General features: G+C 30.4%; 1 protein-coding gene across 13 annotated transcripts in view; it reads left to right on the top strand.

The window, feature by feature from the left end:
• The window catches only part of ADGRL3 (adhesion G protein-coupled receptor L3), a 726,915-nt gene that overhangs the window by 657,863 nt on the left and 42,982 nt on the right, over window positions 1-26,070 (top strand). For all 13 annotated transcript variants that reach the window (XM_039845304.1, XM_039845303.1, XM_039845307.1 and 10 more), the window contains 2 exons: window positions 1,390-1,456; window positions 2,998-3,089. In XM_039845304.1, the coding sequence (XP_039701238.1) occupies window positions 1,390-1,456; window positions 2,998-3,089 (159 nt within the window). The remainder of the gene's footprint in view (window positions 1-1,389; window positions 1,457-2,997; window positions 3,090-26,070) is intronic.

Consider the following 26,070-nt stretch of genomic DNA (forward strand, 5'->3'; position numbering starts at 1 on the left):
ACATAAGCATCACTGCCTCTGTGTCTCAGATGTTAAAACTGTTAGTATTTTTGGCACATTGCTTTCAATAATTATTACAATAAAACTTGGCTAAAGCCCCTTTGGTCCACTTCTCATTCTCTCTACTCTCTTATGAGAGGCAACCACTAACATGAGTTTGGTGATTATTTTCTCCTTTTAATTAAAAAAATTACATACATTTACATATCCGTCAAGAATATGAGTATTAAATTTATATATACAGTTCAAAGATATATAGATTATTCATGTTACTTTTTCATCTAACTTTGTTATTGTCATCTATCCTATTGATATATAAAGATCTATTTCCCCCATTTCAACTGTTTTGTAACATTTTATCATATAAGTTAAAAATATTTTATTTATCTATTGCTCTATCAATGGACATTTATAAGTTCCTTTCTTCATAGCTTTTCTGATATTCCATTATTCCTGAGATTTAATGAACATTTTTATAAAAATCATAGTATATTTACATACTCTAGTTTTATAGTTTTAAACTGCTTAGCGAACCTCTCTTGAACAGTTTCAACTGGAGATGTTTCATTTTTAAATTATGCCTGAAATATAGAAAAATGGCAAATAATTCAAGATATGATTTTTAACATCAAATGTAATTTGTTTAAAATTTATATTAATCTTTCTCATAACTGATCACTTCCATTTTATCTTCCTGTCATCCTGAAAAATGAAAATGTAATTTCCCAGAGGCTTTAAGAATTGGGGGTGTATTCAATGTAGCTGAAATTAAGTGATTAATAATTTACTTTTGAGTCATGAATCAACTTCATGGGATGCTAAGGATCGTTTGCAACCCCAGAAGCACTAGCAGTAACAATGCACTTTTTAAGACTCAAGAACTCTGAAAGGTTGGCTACTCAACCTAATTAAACTTCAATCTTCTGATACCAAATTTATTTCTTCTTTGTACAGAATTTCCTCAGATCTGCTTGACAGGAAAATGTCACTTTGCCTGACAGCTGATAGACAGGTTATGTAGCTCCATAATTGGAGAGAAAAGGATAGCTTAAAGCTACTCGATTTAATAGCTCTGTGTATGGCTTTTTCTTTCTTTTTCTTTTCTTTCTTTTTTTTTTTAAAGGTTTCTGTGACAGACAAAAGGCCTTAGCAAATAGGCCCAGTGCCATTTTTTTCCTGCTTCCTCCAGGGGTAATTATCTTACTTCATCAATAGTGCTGTCAGAAATTGGGCACGTAATTCAGCATTTAAATGAACAAGCAATGTAATATTTCCTGTCTCCCAGTGGAATGCTTTGCAGTTCACATTCTTCTCTGTCACTCGTTCACTCTTGATGTATGTCCCATACCCAGTCCTTGAATGCCTTCTCTCCCTTGTGTTTCATTGCAGATGTTGGCTCCGACTTGACACCTACTTCATTTGGAGTTTTATAGGACCAGCGACCTTGATAATTATGGTAAGAACTCCAAATTAACTATGTCTTTCCCAGGTCAAGAAATAAAACTTTCACTATCCTTGTACTGACTATCTTTAATTTACATAGATTAATTTGGAAAAAGCAAGTACTTATTTGACCCTACATAACTCAAGCAATTAGACCCTTGTTATAGTCTACTTTCATATTTGTAACATACTTAATCAAAACCATTGGGAGAAGAAAACATGCATTTGCATATTTATATGGTGCTATGGCTCCTGAGGAGGCTGATCCAACATAATCCATTTGGTTTTGTAGATCTTTGAGCAGTGATGACTTTGAGTTTGACAATAGTACATTTCCACTCATTTTCATTTGGATAATTTGAATACTGAATGGAATCAGAAATTGTGAAAGTTTCAAAATACATTATTGTTCATAATAGTTTTATTTTTATATAAATCTTGAAAACTTTAAAATATAAAAGAATTTTATTTGAGAATGGCACAAACAAACAAGCATTCTGGAGTCCTACTTTTTTTTAATTTTTAATTTTTAGATGCATAAAATATGAATCATTTGTTCTAATTTAGATGTAATTATTGGTGTCATTTGTGTACTTCTTTTAAAATATAAAGTTGCTATTCATTATCTGAAATCCTTTGGGCCAGATACATTTTGAAATTCAGACATTTTTCAGACTTTAGAAAGGTAATATGTTACATATACTACATATTACATATTATCTCTAGAGGAGAATAAGCAGTTTCCCCACATCAAACCTATCAACCAATATATTAGGGACTAGGCAGTACTCTGAAACCAAACAGTATTAATTAAGCAGAAAAAAATAGGAAAAGTAAGATGAAATAGAATAAAGAATAAAGGCCCATAAGTGCCTTATGTCTATTCAAATCAGGTTTTCCCATCGTCAGATAGGTTCAGCTCAGGTTAGACATTCGGGCTACTCAATTAATTTTTTTAAACTTTCACATTTCGGACTTTTCGAATTTGATAAAGGATTGTAGACCTGTATTATTTAGAGAATTTCAGTGGGACTTATGCTTTAACTTTCGTAGGCCCATCAATCTCAAATTCTGGCATATATAAACAAATCAGGTGATAAATGACAATTCAATATGAAGTTTTCCATACGGTTTACATATATGCGATATATAGAATTTATACGAGAACTTTTTGTTTTGTTATGTTTTAAATCATATGCTCTCTCTGGCTCCAGTAATATAACAATCTCATTGGAGGTTTCCTCTACTTTAATCCTAGTTTGTTTTAACATCAGAATTTAGCTAACATTTTATAATCCTCATGATCTGGCTTTTCAAAAATATATTGATTTTAGTATTTGCATGTATTTGGCTTAACAGTGCTTTGTACCTCATTGGTATCCCAATTCTCCAAACTGGCTTCTTGCCTTTACTAAAATATTAGTCAGTCATCTATAATCCAATTCCCTTAAAAATGTAATGAGAGCTAATTTCCCAGAACAACTTATCTGTTGAATAGACTTACTTTTTTTCCTACTCCAGTTATGCTATATAACATCACCTTTTATATTACAGCTTAATGTCATCTTCCTTGGGATTGCTTTATATAAAATGTTTCATCATACTGCCATTCTGAAACCTGAATCGGGCTGTCTTGATAATATCAAGTAAGTGATTTTTCTTTGTTTTCTCTAGGTTGATTTACTTTGGTACACTAACCAACCCTACTTTTAATTGAAAATCTTATGAAATTCTTATGACAGAATGGTAAAGATCAGTATGTTGTCTTTTCTGAATAAGATCATTTATTTACTACTAAGGTAACTTGATCTGCCTGAAAATAAGTGTGTATATATATATATATATATATATATATATATATATATATATATATATACACACACACACACACTTATTAATATATATATATTATCCCAAAAGCAAATACAAAGTTTCTGGATCCAGGCAGACTATCCTTTTTTAGAACAATAGCATATCAGTTTCCGGCATTCTATGCTCCCATTCAGAGCAATGTGAAGAGAGCTAGATATTGGCATCTGTAAGTATCAGAAGGGAGATTCAAGCCTCACAAGAGAGGAGCTCCCTAATTATTAACCTGGGCATATAGGAACTATTATAGAGCTGCCCTCCTTTTCTCCTGAGAGAAGAGAAACCTCAACTCTGTAATGTAAAATCCTTTGGAATATAAATATATGGTTCCATTCTTTAGCCCCCTTTAAAATGTTAGTGTTTACCTCCTTGGAGATAAATCCTGGGAAGAAATCTTTCACTATCTATTCAGTCATTCAGTCATCTTTTAACTTCCCAAATTTGTCTTTTAACCCAAATTACAACTCTGTCTGTACTCAGAAAACCCTAGCTATGCAGAGATATGAAAATATTCACATTATTTTTCACACTGGTAGTACTTCCTTTATATATACAGGAAAAAGAAGTAATTTATATTTTCTGAAATGATATATAGTTCCTCAATATAAAAATTTATCTTTTTCTTTTAGAGTCTCATTTGAGAAAGCTAGTAATGTTGAGATGTACTTTAGTCATTAATACATATACTGTATTAAACTGCATTTGTATATAATTTGCCCATGTGTTACCTTGGTTAAATGTTTGTATTAAAATGAATATACTTTCAGAAGTTTCCCGAGGTCACCTGTGACTTTCATGTGCTACCGACATTCTCTTTGAATTACCTCAGATGGTAGCTATGTCACCCATTTTCCATCTTTCTACATTTAATGCCTGGCAGAGTTCTTTGCCCACAGTAGGTCTTTAATGAATGTTTACAGAATAAATGAATACATTAAAGACTTTAGTGACAAAAGTGTATTAACATTAAGTGGTTAATTTTGTTGAAGAAATTATCTGTCTAAATTAATTGAAAAGGATAGCTGAGGAATTAGAAAATAATAATATAATGGAGCAAACTAAGAATAATCTACTATGAGTAATAGTTTTTAAAGTTTTTAATATTTAGCTGAAATAATATTGTTGAATTATGTACAATTAGACTGCCCTTCTAAAATATAGTGTCAGTTCTTTGCACTATTTGATCTTGATGAAACTGAATTTGGATAAATTAAATAAAATGTATTTCCTTTATCATATCATATTTTCACTCACTTTAGTATAAATTACAATATCTTTGTATCTATTATTCTGTAATATAAAATAATAAACAAGTAATACTTTATCATTTATGCTTTTAAAGTAATACCATAAAGAGGTGAATAATACTTTGATATTTATGTAATAGCTTTTGCCAAGTTAAAAATCAGAAAAAAATAAGTCATGTACTTATCTTTAGGTCACATATTTTAAAAGATCACTTTGTTTTCTCATTATTCACATGTATTTCTTTAAGTAATATGAATTGAACATGATATTACTATTTATAAAAATAAACACAAAAACAAATCATTACATATAATGACATGATGGCATCAAGCTTTATATTGCAAAGTAAAGCCTTAGATAAGAATATCTTGATTAGAATTCTGTCTAAACTGCTTTATATTTTATAGTTTTGGGAAAGTTTATTTAACCTTACTCAACCTTCTTGTCTTATTTAAAATAGGCATAATAATGAAATATGTCCAACTGTCAAATGAGCAGAAGAATATAAACAGCCTTTATGATGCTTTTTTAGAAAGTCAATGAAGCAAGGAGAAAAATTAGGCAAATGTTAGAAAGGGTACAGAAGGTGGTTTTAAGATGGAAGGAACGTGAATATGAATATGCTGATGGAAAAGAACTGAGAATAGAAGGGTTAAAAATATAAGAAAGGAAATTAGTATTACATTCGTAACTTGAGGAATTTTTGAGAATGATATCTAGATCAGTGGCAGAGAAATTCAACTCCATTAGATTTCATGAAGGTTACTTTTCCTCTGAATTACCAGAAGCCAGGAAGGAGGACCCTTTTCCACTGAGAAAGGTGCAATGTAGAATGTTTGTGGAACCAGGGTAGGGCAGTGAATCAAGGGGTTTCTGCCTATTCTCCTCTATGAAGTAGGAAAGATGGTTATCTGTAGGATACAGGGGAATGTTGGAGATCATAAGAAAGAATCTTGAGAAAATTTTTAGAACTCTTTAGAATCTGAAGGACATTTGTTTTATTTAAATATATATTAACTATTGAAGAAGTGTGTGTAAGAAGTAGTGGGGCATAATTGATAAGGAAAGAACTTAGAAAGGTAATAATAATTTTGAACATTAAGCATAAAATCTGGCTTTTTTATTTTTAACAAAAATAAGGATCTACATACTATGTATTTTTTAAATGTATGGGTGATGTGAGAGTATTTATTTAAAGGCATAAACATTATCTAGAAAGGCTTTTTATGAGTACATGAGAGAGGGCATTAAAAGTTAATGATGTTTATTTGCTTTTGTTTTTTGAATTTTTATAAAGTGATGAATAAGACAGACCACATTGTCTAGTGTATTAAGAGAAAAGAACACCATATAAGGCCTTCTGGAAGTTGTTGTCTTTCTAAAACAATCCCTTCATTTATTTATCACATCTTTATTCCTTTTATTATACGTGTTCTTTCACACATAGATATCTCCTTTACCTAAAATGTGTTTGCTTCTTCCTTATATTCACTGCTACCATTTTCTTGTAGGCCACCATAAACTTCTACAGAGGCACTACAGTGGTCTCCTAATTTATTTTCACATGTTGATTCTTGGCCCTGCTTTCATCAGTTAGACTGATCTCTCAAAGTTAAAATCTGACCATGCAACTCTCTCGGGTAAAAATCTTCAATGGCTTCCTGTTATTCTTATACTAAAGTCCAGACCATCTATCATGGCCTATTGCACCTCCCTGATCTAGTTACTGCTCTCTTTCTGCAGCCTCTTTTTGAGTCATATGCTCTTCTGATCATTCTAGATGTGTTCTCTTTGGCCTAAGGTCTTATCTCTGCTGTTTCTCTACTGAGGTTCTCTTAGTTAACACTATGCCTGGCTGGTTCCAATTTATTCATATTAATTTAATTCTTATTTTTTAAAAAATAATTATGTTTATGTTTTATTTCCAAATTTATATCACTGTTATAATAAATACATTTTGATGTTATTCTAGATGTTATTCATTTGGCTTGCTCATTACTTTAGAAATAGTATACTCTGGAAAAAAATAATAAACAAATAGAGTGAATTACTATAAGTAATATGATTAAAGAAGAAGTGAGGTATGGCAATCCTCAGATTTAACTAAAAAAGTAATTAAAATTAAACAATACTTGCTATTTGTTTACTTTGTCTCTTTGTCATCAAAATAGATAATTATATTTGAAGGAAAAAAGTAATTCCAGTCATTTGAATTTCTTGATTGTATTTCTAACAAGTTGAAATTGGAACTAAAAATAATCATAGCAAAAGTCTAACCTAATTTTTAAAATATTTATGTAAATTGAATAAAACAATTACTGAATTTTTACCAGCACAAAATTAACTTCTGGTATCGCTGAGCTGTTATATGTAAAACTTTAATTCTTAAGAAGTATTTAGGGCACTCTTGACATTTGCCTTCAAAATAAAAATTGATAGTTTCTGTAGTTATCAACTACTTCTATTATTGAAAATTACATTTAATAACATCATAAATGTTTTGAAGAATAAAAAGAAATAACAGAGGCTTTTCGGGCTAAGAAAGAAAATGGATGCCCAAGTGGAAGGACAAGGCCCTACTAGACTTTTCTTCCCTGTGTCTTTTCTTTTGCTTTATCCATGGATTGACTTCTATATCCAGGTTTCTGGTTTTAGCCTAGTCATGTTTTTCAATTTCTGGTCTCTCCTCTTAATTTAGGTTTTACTTGAGCCACCAATAGGTCAGCAAACACATTGTCAGATGGTTTAAAGAAATACTTTTGACTTTTCTTTCTCCTTCCCTTTAATTGCTAAAGGAAGGCATTATAGGGGAGTAATAACTTTAGGGTCACACTTACTTAGGTTTGAATTTCTTTTTAATCCTGTAATGATTATATGACCTTGCAAGTTATATCATTTTTCTCCATTTTAGTATCCCCTCTGAATTGGGAATTATTGTATCTACTTGATAGAGTTTTATAATTAAATACAATCATATATATAAAGTGTACAGCCCATAATTTAGTGCCCATACAGGATGGTTTTATTATTTTTAACCACTCCGTGTAGAAGTATACTACTGCCTTCACTTCTTTATATTTTCCATTATGAAATTTGCTGAACTTCTTATCAAAATTTCATTAAAATTTGATTGGCTCTTTTTACCATGTGGTATCATTAAGAATTTGCTCCAGAATTCTTGATGAAGAAATATGAGAATAGATATTTTTGAAGAATAAACCTATATACAATTGATAAATATCTGACATATTGTGTGTGAGAGTCACTGTGCCAAACCAAAATGAATAAAACCTGATCCCAGTCAAAAAAAAAAAGAAAGAAGAAAAGAAAAGAATTTGCATGATATATATTTTTTTAAGCCAGACTTATCCTATTATGAAAGATTTGGATCCAGAGTAAAATGATAATTTGATTAATAAATAGTAAATTCTTTAATTAATCCTTAAGAAAGAAAGTTCCCTCAGTGAGCTTAGACCCTCTCCATATGTAAAGAAATTTGAGAAGGCTTCTGAATAGCTTCAGGGGTGGAAAGAAAAATTTTTTTTCATCTTACCAGTATACACAATAACTTATACTATAGAAAGTAAATTTTGTCTTGAGTACTGTTTCAAGATACTGGTAGAAATAGTTAAGTCAGAATTACATTGAGCTTGACTAGTATTTCATTAAACCTTTATGTAATTAAGAATGGTAGGGTTCTAGAAAGTTGAAGACAGAAAAGCAAATTGATATAATTGATAAATATAATGATCTCACAGAAATATTTTAATGCTTTAGTTTTTCTTCTGCTTTTCAAAATTGTATCATCTTTATATTATAGTCAGAGCCATATTCTAAAGAGTTTGAATCTTTATGACAATAATAAATTTAGTTCTGAGTTGTAGTTAATAAAAATATCCATCAACTTCAAAGTTCTCTGGATGAGTTTTGAGGAACATATTTTTAATAGTTTCTCATTCTTTTCAAAATATTAGCTAAAAATTTTGAAATATTGATGTGTTTGTAAAATGGATGCTCAATATAGTCCATATAGTCCATGCAGACTTTAAAAAAATAGCTTATATCTCCATTAATTGACTTTATTCACAGTTTTATTTTTCACTACCAAAATTACTAAATTCAAATGAAAATTTCACAGTTTTCTAATTATTTTAAATATTTAGAGGTGTGTTTAAAAACTGCCACCTCTCTTATAAAAAGATTATTAGGTCAACAAATATTCTGAACATGTGTTTTACCAAATCTTTTTTATCAAGTATACATCCTAATGTCCATACATACCACAAACACTTCAGTTTTTGGAAAGAGTCAGAACCTATAATAGATTTATTTTAGTCATTGTAATAAGATAAAATAATATTTGAGAAATTTTTTAAAATGAATATCATCTGTCTGGTATCTCATTTTCTCCAGTCTTTCTCCGTTTCCTTGGTCAGCGGGTAAACATCACTGGAAACGTGCCATAAAATTATAATAAATGATCCAGGTGTACTTGAAATGTAATATAACTTAAACAACAGTGTTTGGAGCTCTGTATGTTGTTATGATTTTCTTCAATTATGTTAAGATCTAGATTTTCTTCAATTATGTTAAGATCTTCTTTAGGTAGTAGTAAGGCCTTTACGGATTAACTTAATTTCAGCATTTAAAAGCATTTAACAATCACTTCTCTGGAAAATGAATTTCAGCTATTGATTCACAAATCTTGGCCCCTCTGTAAATTTTGTTGACAATCTCATTGTATCATGCTCTTTAGGCTATAGTTTTGTTTTCTGAACTGTAAAAGTGTTGGCCTTTTTTTTTTTTTAAGGCTTTTTCTTTAAAATGCATTTAGATCCCCATATGATCTTTCCAGGAACCAAATGTTTTATGCCTCACTGTATTTGGCATATTTCAAACACTGAGAGCTGACATTTAAGAAAATCATGAAGAATGACTGTTACAAGCACACTGGAATTGCTATATATACTTTGAGATCAAGATATAGTTTCACTTTTCCCCCAAATAATTAGGTCTCTATCATATTTAGAAGAATCAGTTTCAGTCCAAGGATGAGAAAGCCTGAAAGACTATGTAAGGGAAAAAATATTTTTTCTTTATAATAAAAACATGAAAATTAGCAGCTCCTTCATTCTATATATGTGGCTTAGGCTCAGATTTCCTTTGGATCCTACATAAAATGTGCAGTCAGACTGAGAAAGTTGGTAATGGGAATTTTTTTTTTTTTTATGAAACCAACATTCCTGAAGTAATTGCACACACAACATCAGAATTAATCTAAACTAACTATTCATAAATCCACAGTTTTTCCTCAAAATAGTGCATATTTCATGAGTAGAAAAAATATGAGAATAATAGTAACTAACAAGACTTGTTCCATATTATTTGTATATTTTAATTTTTAATTTATGAACTTTGATTTTATTTTTATCACTTAATTATTCACTAATTCAATAAATGAGAAGTGCTAAAATTTTGGATATATTTTAAGATAAGACTTACAGAATTTTATATTATTTTATATTATTTTATATAGACTATAAGAGAAAGGAGTGGAGTGTAAATACAAGGTATTTAGCTTGAGATAATGGAAAAATGAGATGTTATTACTGAGATGTGGAAAACTAAAAAAAAACACATTAGGGATTAATCAGATTTTTTTTAGACAACTTACTAAACAGTATAGTGTAAATGTTGAATAGGCATTTGGAATAGTGAAAGCTAGAGATTTAAATTTGGAGTCATCAGTGTATAGATTTGATTTGATTTGATTTGATTTGATTTGATTTGATTTGATTTTTGTGTCTAATTATTTTTTGTATTTTATTTAGTTTAGTATTGATTCATTTTGTATATCTTTATTATTTTCTATAATGGCAAATAATCTTGCTTTTTATTTATAGTCATGATATATTTCCTTTTAAAACATAAAGCAAGAAGAGTGAGATGATTTTTAAAAATGAATTAATTGTGAAAATGCAGATATGGCAAAAAATCAAGATAGTGATTTTCTAGTCAGACTGGTTTCTCTCACTAGTCAGTAGAATGTATGTGTCTGTTAAAATGGCCCTGCTGTGAATATCAAATGCTGACCAATAAAATAGCCTAAATTATAATGCGATCAATGATTTACAGAACATAAAATTCAGAGATATGTGCTTCCAGAGTTGGTTCAGTTCTTCAATGAAGTATGCTCTTAACATTTTTTATCATCCTCAGCTTGTAGGCTGTTGTCATTCACTGTGTCAGCTTAAGGTCCAAACATGGCTTCTTTAGCTACCTACATCGTACTTTTAGCAAATATTCTCAAAAACAGAAAAGAAAACAAAAGAGGGCTCTTTTCATAAGCCTTTCCTGATGGGTTTTTCTCCTATGGTCAGGATGGGAAATATTTTTCAGAAGCCTTTTGTTGGCATCACATGTCTGTGCCAGGAACCAAGGACAAAGACCAAATATCTATTTTTATTATACCACAGCGATTTTGAATTTTTGACATTGGTATGAAAAATGTAAGGTATGCTTATAAATTTTTTTCTTAAAAGTGGCTTTGTCTACATTTTATTCATAAACTTATTAGAGACAGAACACTCTAATAATATTATTTTTCTGAAAGAGTTATTCTATATTTCTAACCCCTAAAAAGGTGTTAAAAAATTGAGTCTAATTTTCTATTGTGAATATGCAACTATGGATATAGCTACATAATGAAAATTTAATAAAATCTTATGAAAATGAGAACATTTATTACTGTAATTTATTTGTCTCCAAATTCTTCATAAGGTAGGTCTCATTCTAGGTTTTGAATTGTGTTTATTTATATAATTTAAAAATTAATAGAAAATCATAATAGTTATGTTTTTGAGATAATTTTTTTCAAAACTTACTCTCTTTTACCTTTTTTTTCATTTTTTAAAGGTAATTGCTATTTATTTTTCTTGGACTTTAAACCTTTGAATAAAGTTCAAAGCAGATACATATATTTAGTAATATCTCGTTTAATCCTTTTTTGGAAAATTAACTATTACACACCATGAGTGAAACTTATAAATATTACCCTAAAATGATTTTATTCACATTTAACATTTATTTTAATGTAGTTTCAACTCATAAACAATTACACAAGGAATGAGTAGATTTGGAACTTTTAAATGTAAATAAAGACATTTGAATCACTTTTGAATTATTTTACTGGCAGATTGTTTTTTTGGATACATAAGCTGTTTTTACCCAATGGTTATTTAAAATAATAATTCTTCAAAGTCTTAAATAGAAATATTAATATTTTCAAAGGTTGAATGGAATACACATGAAACCCCATAGATATAATATTGTGACTTCAAAGAGTTTGGCTTGGTTACTATAATCAGAACCAACTAGAAATACAATTTTCACTAACATAGCTCTGTTTAAAATGATACAAATTAATTCAAAAATAAGTTTTTATTTAGTACAATGATTATACATTTATATTTTTTTGAAAATTGACAAAAACTTACTAATTTAAATAATTTGTTGTGAGAAACTTTAAATAATATTGGGTTAAAAGACTTTTAGCCTTGAAATCCTAATCAACTCAAGTTTCAAATGCTTCTTGGAGATATTTAAAGTAAAAATTAATGGTAATGTTAAGTGAAATATTTTATTGTAATTTTAGTCATATATTGTAAGTAAAAATTTAGTCATAGGTTCTGAAATAAAAGGTAGATACTTCCTGGTTCTACCCCTAAATCAACTGTAATTGTTGCACTTGATGAAACATCAATTTGAGATTTTATGTGTTGTGTCTATCTAAAATTATGTGCAAAATAAAAAAGAAAAATAGTTAATCTAATTAAGTTTTATCATATACTAGGCACAATTTGAAGTCCTTTACATTTGCAAACTCTTTGCAGTAACCCTTGGAGATTTCTAGCAGGTAATTAACTCATCTAAAGACCTAACAGCTAGTTAGTGTCAGAACTAGGATTCTAACAGGCAGTCTGACTTCAGAGTCCATTTTCTTAACCATTACTCCTTGTCGTATCACATTGCACATCTATAAATAGATTAAATTGTATTTAATTTTAAAATATATGATTTTCTAGTTTCATTTCTTTGTCGTGGATTTCTAATTTTCCCAGCATCATTTATTGAAGAGGGTCTTTTTTTCTCTATTGTATACTTTTGTATTCCTTTGTCAAAAACTATTTGCCCATATATATGTGGGTTTATTTCTGGGCTCTTGATTCTGTTCCACCATGTACCAAAATTAACTCAAAGTGGATCAAAGATCTAAACATAAGACATGAAACAATAAATTGCATAGAAGAAAACATAGATAATAAACTCATGGACCTTGGTTTTAGAGAAAATTTTATGGATTTGACCTCAAAGGCAAGGTAAGTAAAAGCAACAATGAACGAATGAGATTACATCAAGCTAAAAAGCTTCTGAACAGCAAAAAAAACCCTCCACAAAACAGAGAGGCAACCAGCTGAATGGGAGAAAATATTTGCAAGCAATACCTCCATTAAGGGGCTAATATCCAGAATATATTAAGAACTCATACAACTCAACAACAAAAGAAAAACAAACAATCCACTTAAAAAATGGGCAGAGGACCTAAGCAAATACTTCTCCCAAAAAGACATAAAAAATGGCCAACAGACATATGAAAAGATGTTCAAGTTCACTAGATATTGGAGAAATGTTAATCAAAACCACAGTGAGATACCACCTCACAACTGTAAGAATGGCTCTTATCAACAAGACAAGTAATAAATGTTAGAGAGTTTGTGGAGAAAAAGGAACCCTCATACACTGCTGGTGAGAATGTAAATTGGTACAGCCACTATGGAAAACAGTATGGAGTTTCCTCAAAAAATTAAGAATAGAGTTATTCTATGACTCTGCAATCCCTCTTCTAGGCATCTACCCAAAATATTTGAAAACATTTATTATAAATATATACAATGGACTGTTATTCAGTCATAAGAAGAGATGAAATACTGCCATTTGTGACAATATGGGTGGATCTTGAGATAATCATGCTAAATGAAATGTCAGCAGAAACGGTTGAGGTCCATATGATTTCAGTCATGTGGGATATAAAACTGAAAGCAACAAATCATAGACAGACAACAATTCAGTGGTTACTCGAGGGAAAAGGGTGAAGGGAGGGGTAGATAAGGATAAAGGGAGTCTAATATATGGTGACAAAAGGAGAGTTGACTGGGTGGTGAACATACAATGCAGTATACAGATGGCATATTGAATTGTACAATTGAAACCTATATAATTTTATTAACCAATGTCATTTCAATAAATTTAATTAAAAATAAAATAATATATATATATGATTGTCTTTTTAGTAAACATCATTTTAGATTGAGAACATGTTTATGAAGCCTTAAATCCAAATAATTGGATTACATGATCACTAAGGGCCCAATCTTTAAAACCCTATGATTATTTTAATACTTTAAATTATGAACTATAAAATCAAGCTAGCAAAGTGCAATTGTCAGGAGTCTTAATATCACAGCAGTCTTGTCAGGATTAGAGATAGGGATTTCAGAGTTACTAAGTATGTAGAGTGAATTACTAAATGAAACCTCCCGAGAAGAATGTTGTTCTGTTAGTGGTGACTTGTAAAGTACAGTCAGTGAGTTAAATATAAAAACATGTCATGCAAGCCAAGAAAATAAAGGAATAGATGCTTATAAAATATTGCTGAGTGGTCAAATGTGATAAGATGAAAAACATTAAAAATGTATTTGGCAATGACAGGTGCATTGTGGAGTTATGGGGAAAGTTTCCCTAAATTGAGTAGCTTTTAAGAAAACAAGAGCGAGCAAATATAGAATACAAGTATAGAAAACTATCGACAAATTTTTTAGTAAAGAATAACATACAGGATACTTGGAGAATCTCTGGGATCTAGGAAGAAGTTTTGTTTGTTTTTTTAAGGTAGGGAATACTAAAATATTTTGCTGATGAGAATGAGCCAATAGGGAGAGAGATAGTAATGAAGCAGGAGAGAGGACAATCATTGCATCAGTACACACAGTTCATGAGAAGCATTAGGATGAGTGGATATGTTGGCTTTATAAGAACAGGCATTTGTTTTATTATAATAGGAGGGAAAATAGAGCGTGTGAGTACTGTTGAAGGTAGTTGATTTGTGTTAGAAAGATGAGAACATTTCTGCCACTATTCTTACTTGAGTACTTCCAGAAATGGACTCTGAAACAAGGATTTAGTACAATTTATTAAGGGATTGTTTTCAGAAGATATTAGTAAGAAAGTAAGGGGGAGCAACAGGTAAGAAAAAGGAGGGTACAAGGTTGTGATTTTGTATGAAATCAAAGACTAACTGATCCCAAAGGGAGTTCTATAAATTGCACTTTGGAGCTGTCAACCCTTGAGGCAAAGGAGTTGGGACTGTGTAACTCCACATCTGTTAGTAATTGACTGCAGCCTTGCTTGGGAGTGGAAGTAAAACTTAAACTCCCAAGTACTTCTTTCTGCATTGGCACAGTAGCACCAGTGCCCAAGGACAATCATCTATAGGTCACAGGGACAAACCTTTAGTAGCTAAGCATTCAGCAGCTGGAAAAATAGCTTCAGGAGCTGTACAAAGGATTGTGAGATCTTAACAGTGCCCTAATGCATTTGCAACTGTCAGATTGTTTCTGATTTTTTAAGGAAATAGAAAGCAATATTCAGTTGAAGGGTTTGAGATGAGGAGGAAGTTTAGGATTGAAGGAAGATGCAAAATATTCCTTATAGAGAATGGGAAAGCATATGTGCTACAGAAGTGGAGTTGGCTTGTCAGCCATTACTAAGTGCCATTAGAGATTTGTTTTCATGAATTTAGAATGTTTTCAGTAATCATGGTCATGTAGTATTATTCCAGCAATGTTCACATATTCAGGGTTGAGATTCGTTTTCAAATCATTAAAGAAAAAAATGTATGTAAGAAAGTAAGAAGCCATATGATCTGGGCTGGCCAAGGAGTGAAGTATGAATTTGAAGGGGATGATGTATAGTGAAAACTAGAGAGACAGAAGTACAGAAGGTTTAGAGATGTTAGTAGATAACAAAAATTAGAAAGAATAAAGGATGGTATCAAAATTTTGATGGCACAAACCTCAAAAGAGCTGGGTTTTTGACAAAGGGTAAATCGTGGTTCGGCAGTGATACTTCTGTTGCCTGAAGGTTGTGAGAGAACCAGTACTAGAATTTCTGTAATCATCATGGAAAGCACTGTCAGCAAGGGAAAATTTTACTTAGAGTGTGAAGGTGGCAGAATCACGCAGGGATAAAGTTTAGGATACAGGAGAATTTGTTGATATTGGACTATGAGTTCAAAGGACAGGATGGAATTTTTAGGGAAGAAAAAAAATGGTGGAAAGTTGGATTGGATAACCATTTTAGTTGTCTAAATTCATTATTTCCTATCTTCTCACAGTCAATTACCATATTAGTCAATAGAGTCCTACCTACTAGCTATGGAAAAGTTCCCTAGATGAGTGACAATACTACTTACATTCTACCTTAGATACATACATGTTCTCCCTAAATTCTAGAAAATAACAAGACACATAAATCTTAAAAATCACAACTCAGGCTATTTAACTATATACTGATTCATAAACAGAAACTAAAATATACTGTAATTGAAGGTAATAAATTGATAATCACTGATTGTTAAAATCATCATAAAGGTTATAGACTACTCATATGGACTGAAAAACTTACCAACATACTCTGGGTACATATCAGTTTCCTCTAATTCAAAAGGAATACTTCACTTAAGTAAAACAACAATATGGTAACACGTTTTGAACCAGCTTTTCTCATTCTTCTGTTTTCTTAGGAGTGCTTTCTAACAGTAGTATTTGTTCTAAAATATTTTTTTTTTATCTCACATAAAAATTGATGAAAGCGTAAGTCATAGTTACTTAAATAAAAGACTATGTATTAAATTACTGGATTTATAATTAAAATATGCAGACAGTATAGCGGAATTTTAAGTGTCTTTAGCTGCTCAGTTCACACTTGAAAATTTCCTAATCTATATTTTTCTTGGCTGAGTCCAAATTGTTGTTGGATTTTTCCACTACATACAATTATAAATTTTTTAAATGTCTGTCATCAAAGCCCCTGGCACTTTATAAATGTGCTATTTGAGCATGCATTCTAGAATAATCTGGAATGTTGTCTGTGGAAGTAGATATTTTATATCAGACACTTTAACATGCTAATACAAAATCCTCTCAGTTCCAGAACCAAGATTGATAGTCTCAGGTTATAATTTAAAACTTTTTAATTATGAGATTAAGAAAACAAGCCATGAGCATAAAAATTTTAAATCTATCAGTAAAAATATTGGCATAACTGGATATTAATATTTAACATATACCAAGATATAAGTCAAAAAATGGCACTTTTTTGTAATAGTTATTGTCATTGCAGTTCTCTGGTTTTTCTGCCTTCTTTGAATTTACCACACCTTGTTCAATAAACTGTAGAATGATTTCTAAAATTGATAGATCTCCCATTCAGTAACTTTCATAATGTAATGTAATGAAACAGCAAATATGTAACATCTCAGTAGATCCGTTAATAGGACCCCTCTTACTAAAATGATTATGCCCATTTGTTTCTACTAGATTTTCTCTTTTTAAAAAATGTTTTATTTTATTTTTCATTTTTTTTCCTGTTAGCCTTTCTGTGCTTTTTTTTTTTTTTTCTTTACCTGACAATACACAATATAAGTGCTTTTTCTATTACGTATATCTTCCCTAGCCTGTCATGTCTCTGTTAACTGTGCATTTGTTACAGGGAAAGTTATAAATTTAAATCACCATTTTTTTCCTCTGTGGTATATGCTTTTGAGGTCTTTTAACAGAAATCCTTTTAAACTGAGTAGGAATATATTTTTTTCCTTGATTTCCTTTTGTTTCCTACATTTATTTTGTCTTGTAGTTTTACAATTCACTTTAATGTCTTTGGAGAATATTTTGTTTTCTTTATATAATAAGCCAAATTTCAACATCATTTGCTAAATAACTCATCTTTTTTCCTCCATAATTGTGCTGCCACACTATCTTATCTGTTTCTGTGCTCTCTCTTCTGTTCCATGGACATACAATTTCTTACTCTACTATTAATTACCACATTACCAGAACATGTTTAATATCTGGTAGAGTGAGTCTATCCATTTTGATCATCTCTTTCAAAATTACTCATGGATTTTTACTATTCTTTCACATAAATTTCAGAATCAGTTGATAAAGTTCTTCTAATATATTTCTTATCATTTTGAGATAAATCTTAAGTAATCATGATATTTATGTACCATTGGATTTTGCTATTTAACAGTTTATCTAGGATATTTATATAAGTTCTCAAGTAAATTAATCTAACTTATTTTTCATTCTCTTAAACTATCTTTACCTAGTAAGTTATAGTAGTCACATAAAATGTTTTTCTTCTTTTCTGTTTAGACCTACCCTATATGAGAAAAGAATTATTGTTACTTAAATATTAGATAGCACTTATTTGTAATATGTTTTGGGGCTGGAGACTATTTTGGAGATGTAGCAACAGATGGATATGTGTGTATATTCTATTAGTTACTGATTCTTAATTTAATTTCATTATCATCAGGGAATATATTCTGATCGATGTTGATTCTTAGTACTTTATTGAGGCTACCCTTTGACTTAAAATGTGATTGATTTAAGATTTGCTATTTTGCTACTTAGAGCTTTTATAAATCTACAAAATTTGGTTTATTTATTATATTGCTTAAATTTTTATAACATTTACTAATTTTTTTCTCATTACCATAATTCTCAGAAGATTATATTTAAATTCCTAGTAACAAATTTAATTGGGAACAATAATATCTCGTAGGGCTTCTGTATTAAAAGCAGGCTTGAAATAGAGATCTTAGGTCATTAATTAGGCCTACCCACTGTCCATATAACAACTAGCTTTTGAGCACTATCTATGCAGGGTGACTTCAAATTCTTGGCTGGATAATTACAGTGGACTTTCACTGTTCCATATGACGAATTCAAGAAATCATAGTGCTCTTCAATAGCTCTTACTAATTGATAACTTAGGAGTCATAGGTTATTCTTTTCTTGGTTCTATTTAACTCTAAAAAGATCCTAGTGAGATTTTTTATTTATTGTGGAGGTGAGTAAACTAAGGCTTATGAAGGTTAAATTACTTGTACAAAATTAAGTAAAACCTGTCTGCGTCTTAATGTTTCATTGCCTCACTTGGTTCCATTTATTGGAATTTTTAGTAAGTACAGATGTGTTTTAAATACCCAGTCATGCATTTTTTATGTTTTAGTTATTCTTACAACCAGTTTATTAAAAAGTGTTTATTTACAGATTGGGAATGATGAATGTTTCTGTTGCAAGTTGTTGAAACAAGAGGTGATGATACCATATGGCATGAGAAAGAGTATAACAGCAATTCAACTTGTCAAAACATATTTGGCAAGAATACCAAAAAGTTATTAATTTCCTAGCTTATTTTTCTTACCCTAAAAGTTTGTGTATCTTCTGACTTAAAAAAGAAATTCCGAAAGAATGCAATATATTCTTTAATGTACTTCATCTCCTTGCATTTTATCAGCCCTATAGTCACATGTTCTAAAGAGTCACATGTTCTAAGACTCCGTGTTAAGTCTTAAAAATATTGGACTGCCTATAGTGAGTCAGGAAACATTGTGATATTAATTATAAGCATCAATAAGTAAAAGATGTCAAATTGTTGCTAATATTTTATGGATCTTGAAATATTACTGACTAAAGCTACAGTTTAGATTGATTATAAGATAAAAATTATTGAAAAAAATACACTACTTTATATAACTACCTTGTCAATTATTTTATCTTTTCTATTCAAGATTTCAAATTTTCAAAACTAGAAAAAAATGTTCAATTTTAGATTATATATCTCTTAATAAATTTTAATGAACATCTCCCATATGATTTTATGTCTTTTATTCATTATGTTATAGTCAAATGATTATATTCGGTGAAATATTGAAGTAACTTAGTGGACTTTTCAACTCTGAGGATACATATATTTATGACTTAAATTTAGATTTCTCATGTAATCCAGAGAAATCTAGGTTTCAGTTTTAATGTTCATTAGAATTGTGTATATACCCCATTTCAATTGAGAATATAAAAGTTTATAGCATTTACTAAGCCTAAAAGTCTGTAAACTGAGGCTTTTAAAATGTAAATATTAAAGATCATATCTGAAAGAAGCAGTGACTTGCTCTTTCTCTTCAGATTTCTATTTAATATATGAATTTCCAAAACACTTAAAAGGAAACCTAATGTAGCATTGTGTTTGTATTTTTTCCTATAGCCTTTTTTTGAGGTCATAAAGTCAATATACAACATAAGTGTAATAACAAATATTTATATAGTACTTTCGTGTATTAAATTTTTGCATATTTGCACACTTTTGTGTATTAGATAAAAGTGTCAAGCCGTTTCATATAATGCATAAAATAGCCCTAGGAAGAAAGTTTGTGTTTATCCCCACTTCACAAATGAGGAATGTGAGGCTCAGAGAGGTTAAATAATTAGCCCAAAGTTACAAAGTTAGTAAAGTGCTCAGCTGGCATTCAAACTCAGGTAGGCTCATTCAAAAGTCCATATATTCAGTCACTATGGTAGACTACTTTTCATATATTTATATTAATAAGTAATCATACAGTGGTATTGTTTGTTTGTAACATAAGGTTCCAAATTTTATATCTATTTGCATCAAACCTACCAATTCATTTTTATAATAGATGGAGATACAAAATTATAATGTTTGTAGCTGTCTCTGTGTACTATAATAATTCATCATTCATTCTCATAATTAATACACTTAATTTTTTCATATATAAATTAGTTCTTTAACCATATTATATTGAGGTATAAAAATTCACACAACATTTTTGAATTGTGGAGATAATATAATTAAAGTTTTATCTGTCATTGATTTAATATTTATTTATCCTGATTTATTATATTCAATTCTGCCTAATTTCAGGCTTACCCAATTCATCGGTGGTGTGAAATCTGTGATTAAAATTTAATATTGGTTTGTGCTCTCAAATCTGTAGTATTATTATAAGTATATTGAGGCATGGGAATGAAAGTGTTTATGATATATTTTAAGCCATTTATTTTATTTACTTGGTTCATTTCATTCTCTTAATGAATTTCATATGAACAAAATGTAGTAATACAGCTTTTATTTAATAGTAATAAAATATTTAATAGTAATAAAATTCAGAGTAATATTTAATAGTAATAAAATTCAGAGTTGAAATATAATCATATTCTCCACTGTTCATCATTTTTACATTTATGTTATATGACTTTATTTTTCTCAAAATTTTTAATACTTTAACACTTAGTGATTTAAATATATGACCATAATGAAACATTCATATTTTAGTTAGAAATATTGAATTACATTCTAAATGACTTTTCCTTTTAATCTTCTCATAGTGGTTAAAAGAGAGAGAGAGAATGTAAAATAATAATGTAGTTTTAGGATGGTATAGTTCCACTAATATAAAATACATTAGAAATGTAAAGCAGTCAGGATTTCTTTCATAAGTGTTCCTCAGTGAGGTGTAAACACAAAATGTTTTGATTTTTCTCTGATCATACTCTTTTAGCTATGCTCTCTTAGATATTTCTTAACCACTGGATAGCAGATTTCTTAACGTTACCCTAGATGTTGATACTTTGCCAGTCTATTCTGGTTAGTAAATGCCTGACCAATTTAAAGCTCCAATAACATATCCCATTTCAAACATTCTTCCTCTACTGCCTGCTAAAATTTGTGACTGGAGGATTCATATAAGTAAAGATGTCTCTTTCCTCTTTTCACTATTTCTTATGTTCTGTGAATATTGCAGTCCTAAAGGGCCTTGTCTGTACTCTTCTAGTCTGAAAGACTGGGACGACCCCGGGGACTGGTAATGTGGCAAAGCAGTGTCTCAGAGATCATTTTGAAGTAAGGTCTATTAGTTTGAGTTGCTGCTGGCTCCTTTTAGAATATGGCCGACTAAATCCTCTTAGTCCTCAATTTGGGAGCCTCCTCGTTGATTGAGAGGCAAAAAGGAAACCTGCTCAACATACAGATGCAAAAGTATTTATCACCTTTTTTCCTTCTATGAGGAATAAAGAATAATTTTATCTTGAGACACTCACCCATATTACTTTTATCATTCCTACAGTAACCCAAACCAGATTCATAATTAGTTTTATATCAGAAAAAGTAAATTCAGCTGCATAGTGAACCTGGAAATATTGGGATACTAATCAGGGTATATATCATGATAGCTCTTTTTCTCACTATTAAATATACAGTTCACTCACTAAACCAATTAGCTAATTCCTGAACAATTTCAGAGGATCTCAGAATGTATTAATCTTGAAATTGATGGAATCAACAATTCTGCCTGAGTCATTCCTTTTCTTTACCTGTTGTGACTTATCCATTACCAGACCTTTTGGCCTGAGGATTAAATACTCAAATATGCCTCCCATAACTGGGATACTAGAGAGCTCACAGGATGGGAGTCCAAAAAGGAACCCCGGACCTGGAGTTCAGATGACTAGGTTCTTGTCTCATGCTGAGAGAAAGAATTCAAGGGCACAACAAACAACAAGCAGGAAAGTGCAAGTTTTATTAAAGTAAAAATACACCCTTAAAAGAGAAGTATGGGCAACTCAGAGAGAGTGAGTTTACCTTGAGCTGTCTGAATTACGGAGCCTTTTTTTTTTTTCCTGGGGGTAGGGGTATCCCAAGGCTATCCATCCTGCTTCCTGGTCTTAGCTTGTTTCTCAGGTGGAGTCTTCTGCTTGGAATCAAAACAGGGAGATGGCTGAATAAGGGACAAGGGATAAGTTCCAGAGCCACAGGGAGAGAGCTGAGTAAAGAATTGAGGAAAAATTCCAAAGCCGCATCCTGGAAGGGAGGAGCACTTTCTTAGGCTAACTATCCTGCCTCAACTCCATTTTCCTGCACACCAAATTCTACCCATCCCACTATTTAAGAAAATTATATACTATCTTAATATAATAGAAGGGACATATCATAGGGAAAATTTTAAACTATTTAAAGAATTTATCTCCTTTATATTAAATTTTAGATAAATTTTAGGTAAAAACAATATTTTATTTTGAACTCTTGAAGTCAGAGAAAGCATATCTCATAACTAACGGGATTTTTTCCATTCATCATTTGTCTATACTGATATACTATGAGTCTTTACATTATAGCAGTAATTTATAAGTTAATATTTTCGTTAAAAAATCTATTTTCTTTAAGATGTATTTTGAGCTACTCTCCAATGGAGCTAGATGTTAATAGCCATTTTTTTCTGCTTTTGAATTGTTATAGAATATATAAATATATGTTTTTTTTTATCATCTATGTAGAAACCCATAAAAATTTCAATTTTGATTCTAATGATCGCTTTAAAAATATTTATGGCATTACTATTTAAATAAAGTTATTTTATATTAGTAAGAATAAAATAATAAATGACAAAAGAAAATATATTTGCTAAAGGGGGGTCTTTCTTATATGTTCTTTGACAATTTTATAAGCAAGTTATTTTCAACAAATCACCACTTATAAATTATAAGATAACATGTAAGTTCTTGTTAACATCTGCAAAGAGCATCTCAGGCCTTTATGTCAATATTTTCATAAAACCTTCAAAATAGCTGTGGTAAAGTTGGTTTAGTCATCAACCTGGAATGAGATTTTTGTTTATATAGACTTGCATTGGTAAATCAGAATGAAAATTATGTAGTATTAGAAACTAGTTTCATAAATGTGTTTTTTAGAATTAAAAAATAAATAAATAAATAAAGCATGTATACCTCTGCCAGCATAACTGATGGCTGATTTAATTTGGATTTGGTGGAGAGACATTACAAAACTAGAGTCTCTAAGCCAATAGACTGTCTCACAAAATGATAGAAGGCAATGACGTTATAGGTAATCTTTAGTGATGTTTAGATTTTGAACCATTGTATATTAATTATGTCATTCTGGGAATTAAATTAATTAATAGTTCTTTGTCCATTAGCATGAATTTCTATATTGAATATGAACTCGGAATTTGTATAGCTCAAAGATAAAATTAAGTGCTCTATTAATTATTGCACAGGCTAAGCCACTGTGAAAAATCCTCTAAAATATAGTGGCTTAAACTTATTATGTAAGAATCTGAAAGTAGGTAGTCTAAATCTAATAAGGCAGTTTCATCTCAGTTAACAGCTTTAATTTATGGGGTCTGAGGTTCTACTGTCACTTTATCCTAGCAAAAGGAGGGAAAGATTGTCAAGGGAAGCCCAATTCCAATCCTATAATTGGCAAGACCCAGAAATGTCACAACTGACTTGTGGTCGTATCCCAGTGGACACTAAACACATGGCTATAGTCAATTGTAAGTGAAGGTGGAATTACAGCCTTTGTTATTGAGTGGCACAACTGGCTGGACCCCACAATTGCCAAAAAAAACTGCTGAATTGCACCCTAATATCTCTCTTTTGGATATTTTGCATTAAAGTCAAAACATCTCACTTCAGCAGTTATTGTGCAAGTATTTTATTCTGTGAAATATTTAGATAGCTTAATATAATTTTGTAGAGCATTCTTTCATGTATTCCTATATGTTAACCTCCATAACTTTTTTCACTTGACATTGTACTATAGAAATTAAAGTAGACTCATTCCAGTCATGAACTTGGCATCACAAATGGAATATACTGATGCAGTGGAAATGCATATAATGCAATTCATATCATATTATCATGTAATATAACTTTTTAGTATTAATATAAGTACAGGCACAGTTTATAACTGTTTAACATGATCAGTTCTTAGAAACATTTCTCTCTTTATCTTTCATATCCATAGTGTTATTTAATTAGAATTCCATTTTCTTTCTTATAATTCTCTTTTTGAATGTCCTAGTCCAGCACTGTTTAATAGAGCTTCCTGTGAAGACAGAAATGTTCTAGAACTACACTGCCCAATATGGCAGTTTTGGAAGCTTTTTAGGACTTATAAAGTGAACAGTGTGACTAAGGAATTAAATTTTAAACTTTATTTTATTTTAATAAATTTAACTTTAAATTAATTCACGTGGCCTATAGTCGCCATATTAAACAGCACAGCCACTCCCTGCTCCATCTACAAACTTATTTCAACCACATCTATTCTACTGCATAATATTACTCCTGAAACATACTCAAATGAATTTAGCTAATCAACATTTATTATTTGGTGTTTTATTCTTTGAGGGAGAAATACTGTATTTTCAGTGTGACTTTAGCTTTAAATACATAAACACTATATAATATTTACTGAACACAATATGTGTCAGGCACTGTTCTGAGCACTGTATATGTAATATATCATTATCACAAGAAACTTACATTATAATTATCACCATTTTATTGATGCAAAAACTGACACAACCACAGGTTAATTAATTTTGCCTAGATCAAGTAGCTAGTAAATAGCTGAGCTAGAACGTAAACCCCAGGTAAACTGGCTTCAAATCTTAGGCTCTCACTCCATTCTTTACTCTTTCATCATTCTGGAAAGTGAGGTTTTCATCAGTAGTTCTCTTATTCAAAATGCATCACAGTTGGGGCCTTTCTAAAAGCTTTAGATATGCATAATATCAGAAACTATTGCCTCTGACAAGAGGTAAGAGAAAAGAGCAGACAATTTCTTTTCCTTTTCTGCCCTATCATAATTCACTGAGCAACAGCTATGTTTGTAAAAAGATTATCTAAAATGTTCCCTAACTTGTCTTTACTAATTTGGCACTGGGATCTTATTTTATCAGAATGATACTAAATAATACTAAATAAGTAAATATAAGTGATAATGAACAGGTGTTGTATGTTTGTTTCTATTACTACAAAAAGATTATTCATTTTTTTTTTCTCGGTAAACTAACGGAAAAGAATTCTAATATAGTCAGGATCAATTATTTTCAAAGGGCTATAATGTTCAGATTTAACTCAGGTTAATCATCTGCAAGTTAAAATTACTTAGAAGCATACTGTCCATAATTAAGTAATCTTACCTACTAATATTACAGAATAAGGATATCTTTAGATGACATGAAATCTGTCATTTTAAGCATGCCCCCAGGCCTTTTTCAGATTGCTCATGATTTCTCATTCTCTAGAGAAATGCGATCTCTAAGAAATAAATGTCTCTGTCAAGTCACAAGTAATATGAGCACATGATGAAAAAATGGGATGCTTTAGTCTCATAAGGGATATTGCAGTTTTGTAAAATTGACTTTATTCTTTGTTATTTAAGTTCTCATGATCATTTTAAGATTTACCTTCTAGATATAAAGGGAAAGTTATAATGCCTTTTAAGGATTTTAGGGAGGTGGGTGACAGAGGCCTTTGGGGACCAGGAGAATATTTTTCA

This window comes from Pteropus medius, unplaced genomic scaffold (genome assembly GCF_902729225.1).
Source record: "Pteropus medius unplaced genomic scaffold, Ma_sr-lr_union100, whole genome shotgun sequence".
NCBI lineage: Eukaryota > Metazoa > Chordata > Mammalia > Chiroptera > Pteropodidae > Pteropus > Pteropus medius.